The following is an 18903-nucleotide window of genomic DNA, read 5'->3' on the forward strand; positions in this document are numbered from 1 at the left end:
GTCTCATATAAAATGAATTGAGCGTACTTTTAGATCGCCAATTTCCCATTATTTAAAAACAAGATGTTTCGCATTAGGTAATACATCCCGCAGCGCAGTGGGCGTGGACGTGAGCAGATATAAAGCGCGAAATATTCCCAATACCGAAGTCCCAAACAGACCGACTGAACTCTCTTACCAAGACCGAAACTGCTGCAACCCAAACCCCCAATCGGTAAGCTAGAAGGGTGACCTGAACTATTTCGGCGAATGAACATAAATTAAACATCATGTTTTGACGACTCGTTCACGGAAGAATACGCATAATTATAGAAAATAGAAATTGGCATTTCGGCGTCGGCCATTACCACGCCACGATTCACGGAGACATATGAAGTTTCGGTGAATATGGGACTCCGAGAAGTGTCTCAAAACGATCGCCAGCGAGAAACTTAGCCGAAGAGGATTGTCCTTATGTTGAGTGTAAACTTCGATGTATATAAGTCTAATTGTCCACAGATGCTCAAATCGCTCGTGCCGAATTATCATGTCGTCGCAATCTGCACCCCACAGGACAAATAACATCCATCAGAGAAAATTATTTGCCAGTGACAAAACACCAATTTTGAATCGTGTGCTTACTTTAATTTAATACGTTTATGTGTTATATCTTTTGACTATACAGCACACAAGAGGTAACAAAATAACATGTAACTATTTAATTGTACCAACGGGCACGCCCGAATATATTCAATCATTAATTACGTGGCTTTCATTTTCCAATACAACAGCTCACTCAGCGCTACTGGTAAATCTGATTACGTGGGCTGAGAGAAAAAAAAGTTTATATGGACATATATAAGCAATTACAACCTATTTCATTCATGCATTTTAGAAAATTTTGGCTCCTAGGGCGACCAGACCACATAAACTTTGCTGACCATCGAAATCAAGCGACGGGGTTCTTGGGGGGCGAAGCCCTCATGAGTTTGGTTTTTAACGCTATGGGTGCCCAAAACAATCGTTTTAGGGGGGCTGACGAAGTGCTGTTACGACCCTCCCTCTCTCCCATTGTCTACAGTTCTAACAATATGAGGTGGGGGGGGGGCGCTGGAGCATGATAATTTTTGAAAGGGGGCGCTTGAAGGAAAAAGGTTAAGGACCACTGCTATAGTGTCTGTGTTGCATAATATTCTAGAATTATGCTTTTGCGTCGAGATTTTATGACATCATAAACGAACGGAACTCCTGTAGCGTACACACCACGGGATTTGACATCTAAGTGGTGAGATAGCTAGGGCAGTAAGTGGTAAAGTAGTTTCGGATGTACCAAGCTATAGCAGCGGATATCATTTTAGTGGTAAACATCAGCACCATGTTTCTGCCGTATAGGCGGCGGTGTAAGCTGTGGGGAAGGCAGCATTTATTGCGTAATGGAAAAGAGCGCAGTGCAGTCGACACTCGGGTTAAAAAATAGTAAAGCTAATAATCATTGGTAAATTTATCTAAATTATATTGCACATATAATTTCAGCTACCAATGAGGCTAAATCTGTCTAGTTAAAATGAGCAGGCGCAAAAACGTTTTTCGTGACGATTATGAGAGAGAATTAAAAGGAAGCTTGAAGGGCGAGTGTTTCGCACATTACAACATCTGCAATTGTGACATTAACCTGGAGGCCATAGGCAAGACCGTTATTTCAACTCACATTGATACCTCAAAACACAAGAAGTGTGTCATAATGATTTATTCGAGCCAGTCGATGAATAATTTTTTCACAATTCGATCAACACCAACGACCACAAACTACAATGCAGCTGCAGCTGCGGCTGAGGGCCTGGGCATTTCGTACTGTCAAACACCAGCAATCATTCCTCTACAACGATTGCACATCGCAATTGTTCAATGTAATATTCCCCGATTCCAACATCGCAAAGAAGTTTGTGTCGGCCAGGACCAAGACTACAAGCATTGTTACTGGAATTCTTGCTCCATACGCTCCAAAAATGATTTTTGTCTGAACTTGATGTGACCTACAGCCTTCTTCCATCTTTCTTGACGTCTCTAATCAGAACGACGGCCATGAGTAGAGGTAAAACTAGACCTGAGCTGTCGTGACATCCATGAAGCACTTTCTATAATATAAAGGAATTGCAAGAGCAGGTTGTGTCTTGCAAAAAGTAAGCAATGTGATATGTCACCGCTCGTATAAATACAAAGTATGTACAAAATCGCTTTCAATGGTAATCTAATTTTTCGACTGTCCTTATTTTTGGGTCCATGTCGATGGCAACCCTGGTAATAGGTGATTCAGAATCGAATCACTCATGCATTCGATTTTGCCCAGCCCTACCCGCGACCCGTTTTGAGTTGGCTACCCCTGCTTTAGCGAAATGATTGAAGTACAGATTGAGTTGGCATTTGTTCTGGATCGAGTAACGAATATAGAGTAAATTGTACATGTAGATGGGCGCTGTATTATTTACTCATACGTAGAACTGCTAAACAACGTTGGCAGCAACTGTATATATACTCAGTCTATCAGCTAAAATAGAGGAGAGAATGCTGTACACCAGTGCTCTTCAGTCGTTGAGCACGTTACACCCTGGGGCCAATCCTAGCGAATTGTGCATGAGAAACATGCTACTCTAGGCCAATCCAAGCGGATTAGGGAGTCTAGTGAACATGATGACCATTTTTTAGTCATGAGCTCAAGTCGACAGTAACTATTTACCGGGCCCTCGATGAAAACGGTGCATGAGTTCATTACCACAAGTTTAAGTGCACACCACACCAAGGTTGAAGAGCAGTGTTGTACACAAACCTCCTACAAACTTATATTAGGGCTACCATATGTTCTCCTTTAGGACGATTTGTCCTTCATTTTCAGGAAATTGAAAATGTCATCCTTTTTGGTAATTCGTCCTTAGATAGCGAGGCCACAGGACAGACACAGCAAGCAAAATACGCCATAAATGACGCGAAATCTGTAATGTCCATATTAGAGAGGGTCTTCCGTGAGTCAGACTGGAAAAACAACCTTTTTTAGTCAACACAAGAGGATTTCCCGTGAAAATTTTGAAATCGGCGGTTCTCTAGTCCAGTAATCTAACCTCTATGATTTGCAAATAGTGTCCTTCCTTCCGTATCCCAAAATACCGGTACCCTAATTTATAATCTGTATTTGTTCTATTCAAATCATACGAGAGGTTCCTGAAAGTGAGCGCTGAGCACTTTTAGTAGTCTAGAACAGAGATGCATAGATAGTTCACTACTGGATAAGGACAACGTAACTTCTGATCCCTTGGTTGCGGTCAATTGATTTATGATATTGCAACGGAGGCGCAGTAGTATGCCGACACGCACAGCACATTCGCTAAGTCATTGAATAACTGGTAGCTCTCAACCCATCGTACCGAGGACATTTACAATTATGCATTGTTCCTAGAAACCCGTGAATTGAGAGCGATATGCTGGGAGTTAACCGACTATGCGTTGTATGCAAGTCGTTGAGCGAACGGGATATAGTGATGTACAGAAAAAGACGTCTGCAACTCAGAAGCATTAAGATATATTCCATGTCGGATCTGATGAAAACCGGCTGCCTGGTGCCAACAATAATACACGACCAGACGTATAGCCTCCGGCTAACAATCTGTCCGACAACTTAGCTTCAAAGCATTCGAGACTTCAGCAGCTAGAATCAAACATGCCTTGTGGAAGAAGTATAGATCGACTCTTCAAATGCATTCGCCAGGAGAAGCGTTACGTTTTTGTTATCAGTGCCGTTAGTATTATTTTGATATTCACTGTACCTTCGGATAATCACCTCACAATGACAGACCTAAGTTTGTCGACACTATCCGGTCGGGTCGAGAGAACGGCAGTTTTGAATGAGGCAGCGAATATTTCGGTGGCTGCCGGCTCCCTCAACACGTCGATTTTACTGCACGACACAATCAACGAACTTGAGGCCGATGGATGGATTGCGCCCATCGGTAAAGGAGGTGTGAGCAGGAGACTGTGGAAAATGAAAGCAGCGATGAATATCGGGAAGTCAGAAGCCAATGTGCAAGGAACTGAAGAGATCGTGTTAACTGCAGAAAGATGGAAGAGTAAGTTCGCAGGTTCTCGCTGTTCTAAGTATTGGTTGTGGTAAAGACTCCAGAAGGTATTCCTCCACATACCTACTTCGATGAAACGTAAAATGTCTATCTAAAGAGAATACATATTAGTAGTACGAAGTGATGTCAATATAGCATGTCCGTGAAGTCATAAGCGCAGGCGACGTTTATGCCTGAACGCTTACCGCGACAAACATCGGTATTTCTCTAAGCTAAGTGCCGAGTCAACCTTCAGTCTTATTCAGCCTGCTAGAATTCTGTTATAAATGTTTTGGAAGAATGTATTTCTTGTTTCGACTTCCGGTAACAGACTTAATCGGACAACGATATATAGTTACTATCATGCTGTAAGGCCATGCGGCGTGCCGTCGACTGCTGCAATGCATGCAGATCGTTCTTATGCTCTGCCTGCATATAACCAAAACCACCATTAATCACAACACGAACTATGCCGACGGAAATTATGTCACCGTTTCATGTCACCAGACGCAGAGCATAACAAAATAGGACCAAACTTCAATTAGCCTAAATATAGCTACAAGATAAGTTGCGATCTACTCCGACTCACTATGCAAGGACCCACTATTAAATTATACATTTGGAAATAGGATCTACCCACGGAATGTCCATAAAACTCGAATACATAACACCTCTCAATATAAAGCCTGATAAGATATTGCCGAATGATATAAACTGATTGACACTGCCATTCAAGCCGACCTATATATTCATCTCATAACCAACTTTCAAAGTATTTCCACTTTCAAATTCCCACTCTTGTGTATCCATCAGTGTTAAGACGGAGCAAAGAATGTTTTAAAAGCCCGATATTCGCAACGAGGTATTTTTACCAATGAATCTTTCAGTAAGCCACATGGGATGCTTTTATGACGTTCAAAAGACTTCTGCGCTAAGTTCTCAAGGCTGGGCAACAGAAGTGTCTTCTGCTAAAGAATGCATTGAAAGATGTGATAAAGAGTAAGTTGATCTAGATATATTTGTAATGTTGTAATGTGAGGCATACCTCCAGTGCTTCGATCAGGAATGCTCGAAAGATTGCATTGTCGTCGTTGATTGTATTGTCAGAATATGTCAGAATGGAACTATTAGTATCTTTTCGGTCAGGCAATCGCGCGATTGATAACTACAGCGTGCTTCTCAGCCTTTTTGAGAGCCATACGCACTTTTATTCGCACAAATCAGCCGAAAATTATTGCACCCACAGAAAATAAATAGAGTTAACATTCTGAATATTTCTGGTAATTCCAGGCTAGATAGGCACAACTTCTTCCTTTAAATCTCCCCTCATTAGGTCATCGAGTGTCTGATCAAGACAACTTGTTTTTCTCCTTTTAACGTTATATAACGCGCTAGATCCCTTTCGGGGATACAGGTTTTTATGATTTGTACAGTATCTTCTACTGGCCAGGTCTTTATATTCGCTGACGAACCAGAATTTGGATTACGTATAGTATAATAGTGCGCAAATATCAAATCACTCTTGTAAAATTTACAATTTGTACTGCGTCGTAGTCTATAAGAAGTTGTTACAAATTCGTCCCAACGACTGAGGTGAGGAAGCCATTGTAGTTAATATCCCTGTGGCTCCCAATCTTCTTCGTAACGTTGACTCCTTCGACCGACATTTGAGCAAAAATTAAAATTCCATGAAGAAAAAGTAGCCCTGTCATTAAAAATGTCATTTTGTCGCGCAAACACCTGTTTTCTGAAAGATAAGAGGGGCGTCGCGGCTATAAAGCGCGAAAGGAATGTGCCTGCACAGTGCACACTCGTGTATCACCCGTGATATACGGGTGTGAATACACACCCGTCATACATCAAACCAGGACCCACCTCAGACTTACACCACGGTATATATCAAGCACAACATTTTTAATCCAAATCATACTTGCATATAGGTACAGTAAAGGTAAAAGTATGCACGTAGGCATGTAGGATTTATAAGCGCGTTATAATTCTGAGTAAGGTTCTGTTTTTGTTAGATGCGTAAATGGTACGCACTATCAAATGTAAACTCTCTTCGTGTGTCATTGTCCATTGTCACAAAGCTACACTCCAGCACTATGTGCATCAAATCAAGATCACAGGGCAGAAAAGTAAGAATATCAATGGTGACATGACATTGTCTACACTTAATATAGAATACGCCACCACGAATTTTGAAATTGGTTATGATGGAATTTCTAGCCAGTCATCCCAGACGCTACTATAACTAAAAATAAGATGACCCTATATTGTAAAATTCTTTTGACCATAGAAAAAAGTTGATCAGCATTTCGATAGCTCATTCGCTCCGAACTACTTTTTTGCAGAGAACGATTGTACGCCTCAATTTCGAATGGCAGAACGTGCAAGTGTGGAAAACAGATATCGAAGTTTTCCGTGTCTGTGCCGGTACCTCCGTCGCTATGTAATATCAAATGCAAGCTTGATCAGGATTGGAGGCAATGCGGTGGCAGTCACTACGCGAGCGTGTACCGCGTGGCAATACACGAGCGAGGTAGATTTTCTAGATAGGCCTACAAGTTGCGCAATGCGCATCTTAGCAGTAGTAATCCGCGGGTGACACGAACTCCGTCTCACATCTATAGCCTAGAATATATTTTGTGCTATGTGTGTGTGTGTATGTGTATACTGTATACGGGAATATCAAGAACCTGCCCCTATCGACAGAGCCTCATCATAAGTTCCAACCCTAATAATGCTTTTTAGTAGCAAGCTGCGCCGTTCTTGGGAGACATCTAGCGGAAACCGAACCTCATGTGCTTTACGATTATATACAACAGCAAATGACTAAGGGGAATCTTTCGGCTTTTCCCGTGTAGGCTGTTTACACAACCCATTAGTCCTCAATGATAGGTATCATGATTTGTCTGAGGCTCAACCCGATGTCCTCCCTGCCACTACCCGCCCCTGAGACCGGCGTTGGAGCCCTTGAGGCCGGCGTTGGTTTTGCTCGCCAGCGACTGGGCTCTAGAGTCAGCCAGCGCGAATGAAATCAGCGACCTCTCCTGGCGGTGTAACCACTGAGGTGCACTTATTACAGTGTTTTATTTTTATATTTTTTATTATTGCGTACAATATTATCTTGTACGCGTAAGCATCTCCATGTGTCGGGTAACCTCAGTGGAAGTGCAATTAGATTGACCGTTGATGATTCACAATTATTTGCAATCTGACCACTCCTATTGCAGAGGATTTTTCGCCTTCTAGCGTGCGTAAGTCAAGTACCGGATGCTTCAAGACGACGGAAGATTTCGAAAAAAACTTTAGAAGAATTACAACAATTCCGGACGGTTCGGCGGCGCACTGCTTGATGCAATGCGAGCGGTCTAGGGAAGTGATTGCTGCGTGGGATTCGGAGCGATATGAATGCTGGTGTGGGCGGTTTGACGATAAGTAAGTTTTGGATTCGATGATTTCAATACATGCGATATATTGATTTCCCAGACACGGCTTCCAGCAGATGTGATCAGTTGCGAAAACTTCGGAAGATATACGTTTGATGTTAAAAAATATAAAAACGCGCTCGCGCTAGTATCCCTCAAGGTTGTCAGACAGCCATCAAGAAAAAGGAGCCAACTGTGTCGAAAAAATAGCCAAGAGGGGCCAAATTGTTTAATAATGTTGATAACGTTGTAAATGTTACATAATAATGTTACCAACGTCAACAACGTTGCTACATTACCAATGGACATTTTATCTTTCAACGGGAATTCCAGATTTATATTGCTGATACTGTTGTAAAATACTAAATCCACTACAAATTTCGATAGTATTGTATGACACCGAATCCAACTACAATAACTCTATTATTTCGAGCCTTTTCCACTGAATATAAAATCGTAAAATAAAACGTTTTGTGTTATGATATGAGAGCTATGAAAGTTTTAATGATTAAATTTTAGGACTTTTTAATAAAAATGAAGAGAATAGTTTATTTACATTTGAAACTTATCTAACTTTTATACTTAATTTAAAGGTCTATTTTTTACCAAAATACTCTTCGAGTATGTCGAAGGTGTCTTCTTTGAAATTTCTACCAATTAACAATAAGGGGAGCCTACTCTTCTTCAGTTTTTTTTTCTGTTACTTGGCCTCCAGTCATGTTGGAGGTTTATTCGTCCACCTGTTCACCAATCAGTTTTTACAATTTTAACACAGTCTACATCTACATTGTACATTCTGCGTTCTACAATAACAATTCCAAATCTTAATCTACAGTGTTTCCACTAGAATCTTTGGCGTTGACATAAATATTGTCAGTTCAATTTCCGACAGACATTTATATAGACAACCAATTTGATACTACATGCCAGCTGCTTCCAAAAAAACAAATGTTAAAAACAAAGGGCCACGGAGCCAAACAAATTTTTTTGAGGGCCAACTAAAAAGAGACAAATGTTTTGAAATTTTGCTTCAGAAGAGCCAATCTGGCAACCCTGGTATCACCAACCCATGCCTTTTATAACTCTCGGTCATATCTTATACATTTGATAATGATATCTGATATTCTCGCTTATATTTGAAATTGCCGATTCCTCTATTCCAGTGGTCGGGAACCTTTTTTGTCCGAAGAGCCATATTTGCCCTATTTTTTCCATCTCAACTCCCAAAGAGCCATACATGTCAATCAACTGTTACGTCACAATTGAAAATTCGTGACGTCATGGTAGTACTATATTTTCTCTGTAAAAACTGGTATTTATTGTTCGAAAATAAAGCTCGAAACGAGAGGTAAGGCACAGACGGGCCAAGCCTCACCATCGATAACGCAATTCATCGTAGGTAGCTTAGAATATATTATAACTGATATTAATCGAATGTGACTGTCACACTGATTCCGAAATCCTAAATACTTCTCAATTCTCAAAGTATTCGGCGGTAACATAACGTTGCGCTACACGCATACATTTTATCGCCGGTACTACACAGAGCTATATACTTACCAATCAAGAACGTGGATAGCTATGGCGTTGTTTTTTTTTTTTAATTCGAATTTGTAATTGTGGATGTCACATCCAAAGCAGTTCATTTCGCGTCGTAGATCAGGAATATAATGTGTATATGAAAACTGCGCTTTGAAATGGGCGTCATCGCCATGTCTGCTATGCTCTTTGATTAATCAACGTCTCGCACAATGCAAGACTTCGAGTCAGGTACATAGAATTTGTGAGTGATATTGGCCGCCGGAGTGACAGTCACTAATATTACATGATTTTGAAAACAGGGTGTCCATCCGAGCCCCTAAACCCGAAGAGGGCATTGTCTTTACCTCTCAAAGACATGTTTATACTGCCCCAAGAATAATTATTTTGTCCGTGATGAAAATTTACCAACAAGTCGCTGAAATATTGATCAATTCAGTACAAAAATTTATATTTGGCAAAGAGCCATATCTTATACCCAAAAGAGCCATATATGGCTCGCGAGCCAAAGGTTCCCGACCACTGCTCTATTCTATTGAGATATCTGGTTACGAATTGGTAGTTTGGTGAATTTATGAATATGCGCGATGCGCACATTGATTCGATTACTCGAATCGGGATCGTGCACTAATGATTTTGATTAGAATCGAGTCGTGAGAGGCGACTCTTTGCAGTACCATCTATGTGCGCTCATTGCCATTAGAAGTAAATACATCAACGAAAATTCATCGTGGGCCGATCCAATCCTTGGTTGAAATGACATTGGGTTGGGTACACTAGGTTTGTAATACATCAGTTTGATAGCTGATGATTTGGTATTCTGTTTTCCATCTCTGTTGAATCAAGTTGGACACGCTTCTCAAACGTGAACAATCTTGCAAATTCAATTCTTATCGGTTTTTGTAAACTTATATTCGCTGTGATTTTGTATAGTTTACCTGAAACGCGCCTTCCGAGAAGCTCCGTCGATGAAATGTGCGACCAACGCCATTGTGAAAATACCTCAGACTGTGAAATACGTTACGTACGGACGGTGCGCACGTATAGCGATGATCGACGTTGCGAATCGAAAGGCTTTCTCTCCAAACCGAACGGAAGATTGACTGCATTGGCAAGCTTTCCAGGATCTGGCAACACTTGGGTCCGACATTTGATCGAAAGCGCGACAGGAATATATACGGGATCAGTGTACTCGGATATGACACTTTACAACCAAGGTTAGCGGTGTAAAGTTTTCCCGAACGAACAATTTCACGTCATATGAATGCCATGCACATTATGATTAAATCGTTGTGTTGTACAAGTCACGACATTTGCGAATACCAGAAACGAGGTGCTTCTACATTTTCGGACAACTCGGTTAGATTTTTATCTAGATGCTTTGCAATACATACTCAAGTAGGAAGGCTCAGTGGTGGCTTTTGGAGAGGTCGAGGAGGTCGATCTCCCGAGGCCCACCTGGTCGAAGCCCCCCTTTGGTGTAAGCGCCTTTTTCGAGGATTATAGCGAATAAACATGGAAATCCGTGTACCAATCAAGAATATGATTCCGTACAATGATCATCAAATCTCTGCATTTGTTAGAAAAGTCTCATATCCCGATAATCATCACGTCTCACCATGCGGCAGAGTTACTTAGTTTTGATGCAGTCTATCCTTGCACACATGCAATAATGGACGGGAAAGACGTAGTTTATTTTTGTCCTTGATGTTTTTGCGGCTTATACACCGACTCATGATACACATACACACGATCTGCGCATATGCATACCATGAGTGCATGATGTGCATATGCCGCTGGACAAGGAAGTGCAGATATAGCCTTTTCGGCTTTCTAAGTCATGCACCACCCTTCCATGCTATCCCAGTAATGCATGAGCGCCAAGCAGGGAAGCCATGGATACCAGTGTTACTAATCAGGTCTTTGGTCTGACCCGGCCGGGAATCGAACCCACGACCTACCGATCAAGCAGCCGGACGCTTAACCATTACGCTATCTTGTCGGTCGGTTAATAGATATGGCTAAATCCAGTGCCTGGCTCAAACCTTAACGTGGTCCGCTGACTTATTACTAATGTCAGCCGATAGCTTTCCAGATTAAGTGGTCTATTTATCCTGCAGCAGTTGTATCTGTATTCTACTATTTCACGCTACATGCCATACATCTTCAACACGAAGACATGAGCTATATAGTTAACTGGGTCACTTATTTTATAATTTGACAATGTATGATAAAAGAAGTCTCTGGAGCTAAAGCAATTCCACATTCAAGCCCGAATCAAAGCCGTGTTATGGTGTCATACACACACCACGTAATTCCGTTTCATACGGCGCACTAATAAGAAGCTGGTAATGATAGATGCCAGAGGGGGTATGGGGGGCACAGCCCTCCAGGAGTTGCGATTGCATACTTATAGGGGGCCCCCGCGAAGTCTCGCCGAGCTCCTCCTCCAATCGTAGGGCCACCATTAGATAGGCTACTTCATATGCCTCACACCCCGAGATTAGATTCAGTATAAAACCATTCGTGTGCTTAGGATACTCGCCAGGCTACTCATTCACGATCTTACCTAAAATGTGCCGCCCTCTGCATTTTAGTTTGTGTCTCAATTAACTTGATTGCGTCGCCAATTCAGCCATTGTCAATTGCAGGATTCGTAGGAGAAATACTGTCTTGGAAGTCGCGACGAACATCCGTGATCAAGACGCACGAAGCAAGCGAGGCGGGTGTATCTGGATTCGAAGCAGCAATTGTGATTGTACGCAATCCTTACGATGCGTTCGTAGCTGAGTTTAACCGCATGTTGGGCGGTCACGTGGGCCACGCGGATCCAGTGTTTTTCAAAACTAAAGGTATATAGGACATTGATGAGTTATGAATCGTTCGCAAATAAATTATTTAACTAGGAAGTTACGTGTAATTATAATCGAGGTGTCCGTAATCGCTTGAGCACGCCATAAATATTAGCCTATGAGGTGATAATTATCGGATGGCTTGCGCTTTTCGGCGCATATGCATCGCCCCACCGACTCTCGTACGTCCAAGATATTTTGGATTTCGCTCGGATTTTTACAGGTAATATTACCATACACTCTACTCAGAGTATTTTATAATAATCAACAGTTGCAGGACTTTTATCTACTCAAAACACACGATGTACATTGTACAATGAGACGTACAAGACACTATGCGATGTGATGAATAGGGCGTTTTTTTTGACATGTCAAAACTTGTCAAAATTTTGTCAAAATTGTAGCGTTAGGTCAAAATTTGTCAAAATTTTTCATACAATTAAAAAAAATTTGACGTCTGCATTTTGTTTGTATCGTAGATTTATCACTTTCGATGAACTTATAATTTGATATTTTACCGCTTTTAGCCTATTTTATAGGCCTACCGTTGTAAACGGCTAATCTGTCTGCTCATTGTTAATCATAAACGGTAAAAAAACAAATAATAGGTAGACATGGTGTTATGGTCAACGTACCGCAATATCCTAACTGAAGAAAGACTTCTTGGGCATTGCATCATTCTTATATTAAGAAGCGCATGATGAAAAATTGTGATGTAGACAACATTGTCAGAATGAAGCAACACGGTGTGCCACCAGCACCAGCAGTGTACGCACAACTTGAGTGTTGTCGGCCAACAACTGCTGCTGTTGAGCGTCCTTGACAAGCTTCTTAGTAAGGACGTGCACTTTCTACCCAAGAATGTAGGAAAGCATCTCTCGTTGTACTACAAAATATTTTAAATATTTCTTCCATAATACATATTGTAACCACTGGAATTCTTCATAGGGCCAGATTTCGTTAAAATATTGTTTTTTTTTTCATGTAAAAACATGCCTGTTTCTAAGCCAAAAACCTTTTTTCAGGCCAAACTACTTCGTTAGGACAGTCAGTTCAAACCAGAAATGAAGATAAGTGGTGCAATTTTAACATTATGTGGAAAAACACCCAATTTGCATACGTTAGGTCAAAATTTGGTCAAAATTCAGTTTTCTTAGGTCAAAAAAAGTCAAAATTCTGATTTTTTAGGTCAAAATTTTCTTTTTTTTAGGTAAAAAAACCGCCCTAGTGATGAAGAGATATAGAAGCATGTCCAAACCACCAATTACGAACTCTCAATCTAACATCCCTTCTGCCGAATGCCTGATATTACTGCGTTCGATCTTACTCTTTCGGCTGTACCTGTACAGTACATGTTTTCATTGCTTTTTTCATTCGCTTCCCTTGTATTTGTTCGTCACTGCGTCTTCTCTGGGCACCTTGTCCCGATGAAAAATAATTTTGAAATCCCGCCGAGTCCGAGAGGTTTGTGGATGTTTTGTTCGTGACTATGCGGGAAATCTACGTCTACGGGAATCTACCAGAATGTAACATGAAGAATTGAAGAGCGCCTCTTATTCATCTTCGAAATCGCCGCGCGATGTCAGTATGACTCCGCGAGTTTCCGACGACATACAGCCTACTTCGTAAAACCGATTTCCTGCCTGAAATAATAGCTAGTAACTTTTGGGATCCCTATGTTATGCGGCGGGCGAAGGGGGAAATGGCGCTCATGCATCTCAATTTTTTTGGGACAATTTGAAATTATGTTCCGTCGTTACGATACGTCATATCTTTTACGTAACTAATCTGTCGGAAATTCTTTCCCATTCCGAATTTCCAGAAGACTCAGCTTAGCTCAGCTCACTTTCCGTAGCTTGTCGATGCTGGCTGCTACATGAAGCTATATGTTTACGAGACATCGAATGATGTATTTAGGATTTTACCAAATCGAACCCGGTAGAGCCAACTCCCATATACTATTTCAGAATGGGAATACTACGTCGTGTACAAGCTGGAAAAGTGGCTGAAACTAATCAGATCGTACGCACCTCTCCATAAAGTCCACATTTCATACTTCGAGCACATTGTGGCGGACGCTTATACTGAGGTCAAGGCTATAACATCATTCCTCGAAATTCCTATCGAGGACCTGGAAGGTCGGCTGCACTGCTTGAGGTCGAATTTGGGCGGGAGCTTCAAACGGCCGCCAAGGAAGTTGGAATTCGACCCTTTCACGAAGCCGTTGCGGGACAAAGTGAATCTAGTTGTGAGAGAGGCACGGTTTACCATGGAAAAATATGGACTGCCCGATTTGCCAGATTACGAACGCTAGTAGCATTGCGTCATTCCTTCGCGCAAATGCGACCGGAGTACCTTCCTCGGGATCATCATTCACTGTGATTGGCGTTTCCTATTATTGCGTAGTGCCCGAAGCTCTCTCGTTCGGCACTAAATAACAGGAAAAGCCGCGGCTGAGAATAATATCTATGACTATGAGTGGTCGAAAAGACATATGCCACTATATTTAAATCCAGTGAAAGTAGACTATAGCTACCGAAGGCACGCTGAAGGTAGTCAGACTCGAGTCACCTTTTTCGTATGACTTGACTTGACTCGAGTCACTTTGCAAAAATGACTTGACTTGACTTGACTCGGCGCTTCAAAATTGCAGATTGACTCGTGACTCGAAGCAAAATTTACGAGTCAATTTCAAGTCATCAAGTAATCGATGTCGACTAAATCGCCGTATCTTGTTCGGATTGTTAACCGATCACTCAATGATTGTGCGTTTTACCTTGCCTCCATTGTTACATCACTAATGAATTGATCGTTAACGCAGTGATCGGAGCTTATAGCTTACGTTGTCGTGAACTTGCTAACCTCAACCAACCCTCTTGCGTGCTTTAAACCGAACGAATATCGTCCATACGTTTATAATCGTATATCATGGATATATATGTGGGTAGGGTATTGCTCCATATAATTTTATTGAACTTTCTGATGCGTCATATGCTATCCTATATTTTGGCTGATAATTATAGATCAGGCGTGGGCAGAGTTGCTTCGCGCGCAAGTCGCATACCAAAAATCGTTCGCCTTAGAAGAGTCACAACACAAAAATTTATCTATACTTATTTATTCCGTCACGAGGAAATGTAGGGTATCGAATGAAGTTTATCATTGTGTGGTATAAGACGATGCGCCTGCACCTATAGGCTGAAAGGGGCTTGAAATCGGACTTAAATGACGTCAAACAGTGGGGAGTTCGGTAATCATAATACTTCTTAAATATGTCTTTTTTGGGTAACTCTTGGCAAATAAGGTTTTGGTGTCTGGTTTCGTAATGACGTTTTAATTCTAGCTTTGGGATTATTGGTGGAATCCTGACGGAAAAGGCACAGTGGCTTACGTTCCTTATCACCGAATGCACATTGCACACTCATTGAAGAGCCGCAATCAAAGACTCAAAGAGCAGCATGCGGCTCGCGAGTCGCAGTTTTCCCACCCCGTTATAGACTGAGGCTATACCGCTATACTTGCGTGGTGTGACAGTTCTACGTATGCATGAGCGATAGAGCGCCTTCTTGCGTGTATAATGAAATCTTTATTCGTTCCTCGATTCAAGATAAATGGGGACTCCATCTGTATTTAAAACAGTTAGCAAAATGCAATGACCTTGAATCACGTATCGTACTTTGAAAATTCAACTTGACTTGACACGTAACTTGACTTGACTTGACTCGACTTGACTCGAGTCACCTCCAAAAATCGGGTGACTTGACTTGACTCGAGTCACCTTTGAAAATCCAGTGACTTGACTTGACTCGATTCACAATCTGCAATGACTCGAGATGACTCGTGACTCGAAGGTAGTGACTTGATCCCAACACTGCTATGGAGTACTTTTTGTATGACAGGCAAATTATATATCGAATCCTTCAGTTCCATGCATCGACGTTTTCTGGTTTATTCCGTGGTAGAACAGCGCTTCTATTTTCTGGTACGCAAAACTTATGATGTGTCTTTCATATAGGCGGGTGACATGACCGTAAAAAAATTTTCCGCGTGATTCTATGTGATTTCGCAGTGGAAGTCAGATGATTTGGCACCGGCTAGCATTACAAAGTCACGATAAGCGCACCCAGATCACGTGTGTACGTGGACGATCAGTACGACGATGGGTAGCGCATATATTACTGTCTGTGGATTTTAGTGGGCCCGCTTGAAAGTTAACACACGTTCCCAATTATGGAACGTATATTTGCAAACTATCACACTCCAACTACAACTTCACATTCATCGCTAACATTGAATAGTTGTGAATATAAAGGATTAAATCGTATTGATTGATTATTATTTGATTCGAAAATATTCAAGCAGGCATAGGCGCCGAGTTACGGGGTGGCAGGGTGGCGCAGCCACCCCATGACATAATTATGGGGTGGCGGCCACCCCATACAAAATGCTTAAACGCCCGCCGTCTGTGCTGTCAATTAGCGAGTCTGTGATTATCGCGTAACTGCCCACTATTTACTATTAACCGATACGCGCGCGTCAAATTGTATACGCAGCTTAAACTAGTCCTTAATACGCCCCAATAAATTGTAATCCGTGATTAGTAATCATACAATCGAAGCGACCTCGTTTACGACGTCGATTTCGACACGTGTGCTCTGAGAAACAACAGCTCTCCCTACCGGACGAGCGAATTCACGTTCTACTTCTCTCAATTAAATTGTATTTGCACGCATATTCGTTTACAAAATAATTCTTGAGTTAGTTTCGTGATAGCCTTTTTAATTGGAGCGCGAAATTGGACAGCGTGTGTGTGTATGCCAGCGAATTGAAAGTCATTCCTGCGCTAAGTGCGCATATTGAATTGCAAACAATTGTCGCGATGTCAGACTCGGAACTCCGTTGTGCCATACGCAAGTTGAGGAATTACTGATTCGATGCACGCTTTCTCGTTTGCTATCATCTCTGGGCTACTAATTCTTGTCTGCTCCATACACTCGTATTCCCTCGAAGACACTTATCAGTGTTTGATTTGTTATTAATACTGCGCATTGTGCAGTGCACGGCGTTGAATTGTGTTGTCAAATATTGATGCAACAAGAGATTCTCGGTGGCGGAAATTCTGAATTTATTCGATTAGTTTGAGCGGGAACCTTCTAAGATCCAATAAACTTCATTGCAGGACGGACTCTATCGGGCACAACCGTGTCACGGATCGAATTTCAAACCATCGGGATTTGTATTTCTATCGATAAGGTTGCGGCATACGCCCATAATGCTCTTGCTGCAATAACACCTGGATAATTAAAAACGCACCATTTCACGATCAAATTCGACTGGCTGATCGGGACTTGCGCAGGCCGTAGGTCCCGGGCTAATATTAACCAGCACGTTGTCGGTATTAAAACCCTATAGGTGCGTAGCCAGTGAGTTTCTCATTTAAAACTTGAAATCCAGTCCTTTTGAAATGCCAATTCACTAATTCGTATTATCGATAATTAGCGAGAATCATTTGTATGCGAAATGGGTCATCTATGTCTCATTGGCACCATCGACGGCGGTGGTATGATTTTGCGCCTCCGCACGCAGTCCTACTACCGTCTGCAGAATTACTTTCGCCAATCAATAACAATCTCTGAGTGTAATATTGTTTGCGTTTATGTATCTTTTTGATTAAAACTTATGTTCGTGTCAGAACAAATTGTGCTCGTTGCCATTGCCGAATCTGGGTCTTAAGGTATGACTGACTAGCTCACCCTGTAATTGTAATTTTTGCAGGTTTGCGGCATGTCTGCAATTTCGTTATCAGCGCAACCGTGCCGGCCGATTGTACAGTCCGATAAAATTGATCACTACGATGTATTTCGCACAGCGTACCGATGCTGATTTCAGCAAACTAACGATCCTAATTAGAGGTACAAATTCGACCTCATCGTTACAAACGTAGATTTCATCGCGCGCTCTGAGAAACATCTTCTATCGTGATTTGACGACCAAATATACGTTCACCTTCTACAAACTAAAGTGCATTATTTGCATCGATGAGGGCCGCAAGCCGCGTTTAAAATATTTTGTGAACCATTTTTGTGATAAATATTTTCGTAGTGCAAAGTTGAACAGTGTTTTATTGTGTGTGCCTGCTAGTTGGAATTTATTCCAGTGCCCATAATATTAATTCAATTATGCTTTGCGAACGTAAATCGGGAAATGCAGCAATGCAGTCAAAATCGACGGTAAGGGATAATTACTGATTGGCCGCACGCGTTTGTAATCATCATTCTTGCCCGCCCGTCTTTCGTGTTCAAGAATTGTCGCGCCGTGTTACCGCTCAGTCCAGCGACGAATGCCGGGTGCGCGGCAATCAATGACCTACTTTCGCAATCATCTCAGCGGGAGATCGCGTCGCGTTACACTGTGCGATGCGATATGCGTGCACAGAATAATCTCGCTAATTAGCCCCGCGTTAACACTGATAACACGGCTTGTTGAATTGCAACTGAATATTAGCGTCAGAATGGTCATTTCAAAATGAAGGGTTTTGAGTTTCAAAAGGTGGGGGTTTCGACACCCCCTGGCTACGCGCCTGCCGCCACCCCATGCAAAAATAAAAGTCGGCGCCTATGCAAGCAGGTATTACTAAATGGCAACTAGACAACATTATCAATATGCCCGTCTACCGGCGATCGACTATTATTGATTAACAGTTCGTAACTCTGCTACTAAGGATGGTGTGAAGGTGAGGTGCACGTTCGCGTTCTGTGTGTGAAACTCAGAAATCTAGAGGTTCACGTTCACAAAAGAACCAGAGTGTACTCAAAGGTGGTGTGGACACAGAAAGAAATTCTCTCGTTCACGCTTCACTTGGGTAGTCAAGATTGTTATTTTCGATCCGTTTTCAGTACTGACTCAGTGCAAAAGTCGGTATTAGTATATGTCGATTTTGACGATGTTTCATATTGATATGGGTGACCAGTTTTCGTATGGTATATCTGGATGATGTGG

The 18903-nt window shown here is 41.8% G+C and overlaps 1 protein-coding gene across 1 annotated transcript; it reads left to right on the forward strand.

Annotated features, from left to right (window-relative positions):
- Positions 1–2242: 2242 nt before the first annotated feature.
- Positions 2243–17671, forward strand: LOC145444474 (sialate:O-sulfotransferase 2-like). Its single transcript, XM_080322464.1, has 7 exons — positions 2243–4094; positions 4970–5081; positions 6437–6624; positions 7319–7523; positions 9986–10269; positions 11704–11904; positions 13872–17671. Exons 1-7 carry the CDS (start codon positions 3689–3691, stop codon positions 14216–14218), a joined length of 1743 nt encoding a protein of 580 aa, XP_080178590.1. The 5' UTR covers positions 2243–3688; the 3' UTR covers positions 14219–17671.
- Positions 17672–18903: the final 1232 nt, after the last annotated feature.

This window comes from Botryllus schlosseri, chromosome 8 (genome assembly GCF_051294905.1).
Source record: "Botryllus schlosseri isolate E-star chromosome 8, Bs_hap1, whole genome shotgun sequence".
Taxonomy (NCBI): domain Eukaryota; kingdom Metazoa; phylum Chordata; class Ascidiacea; order Stolidobranchia; family Styelidae; genus Botryllus; species Botryllus schlosseri.

Excerpts from the sequence above, each read along its gene's own strand:
- LOC145444474 (XM_080322464.1), top strand. The coding sequence starts at position 3,689 with ATGCCTTGTGGAAGAAGTATAGATCGACTCTTCAAATGCATTCGCCAG. Across the intron at positions 4,095-4,969 it reads AACTGCAGAAAGATGGAAGA|TAAGCCACATGGGATGCTTT; the intron begins GTAAGTTCGCAG and ends TGAATCTTTCAG. Across the intron at positions 11,905-13,871 it reads AGTGTTTTTCAAAACTAAAG|AATGGGAATACTACGTCGTG; the intron begins GTATATAGGACA and ends ATACTATTTCAG.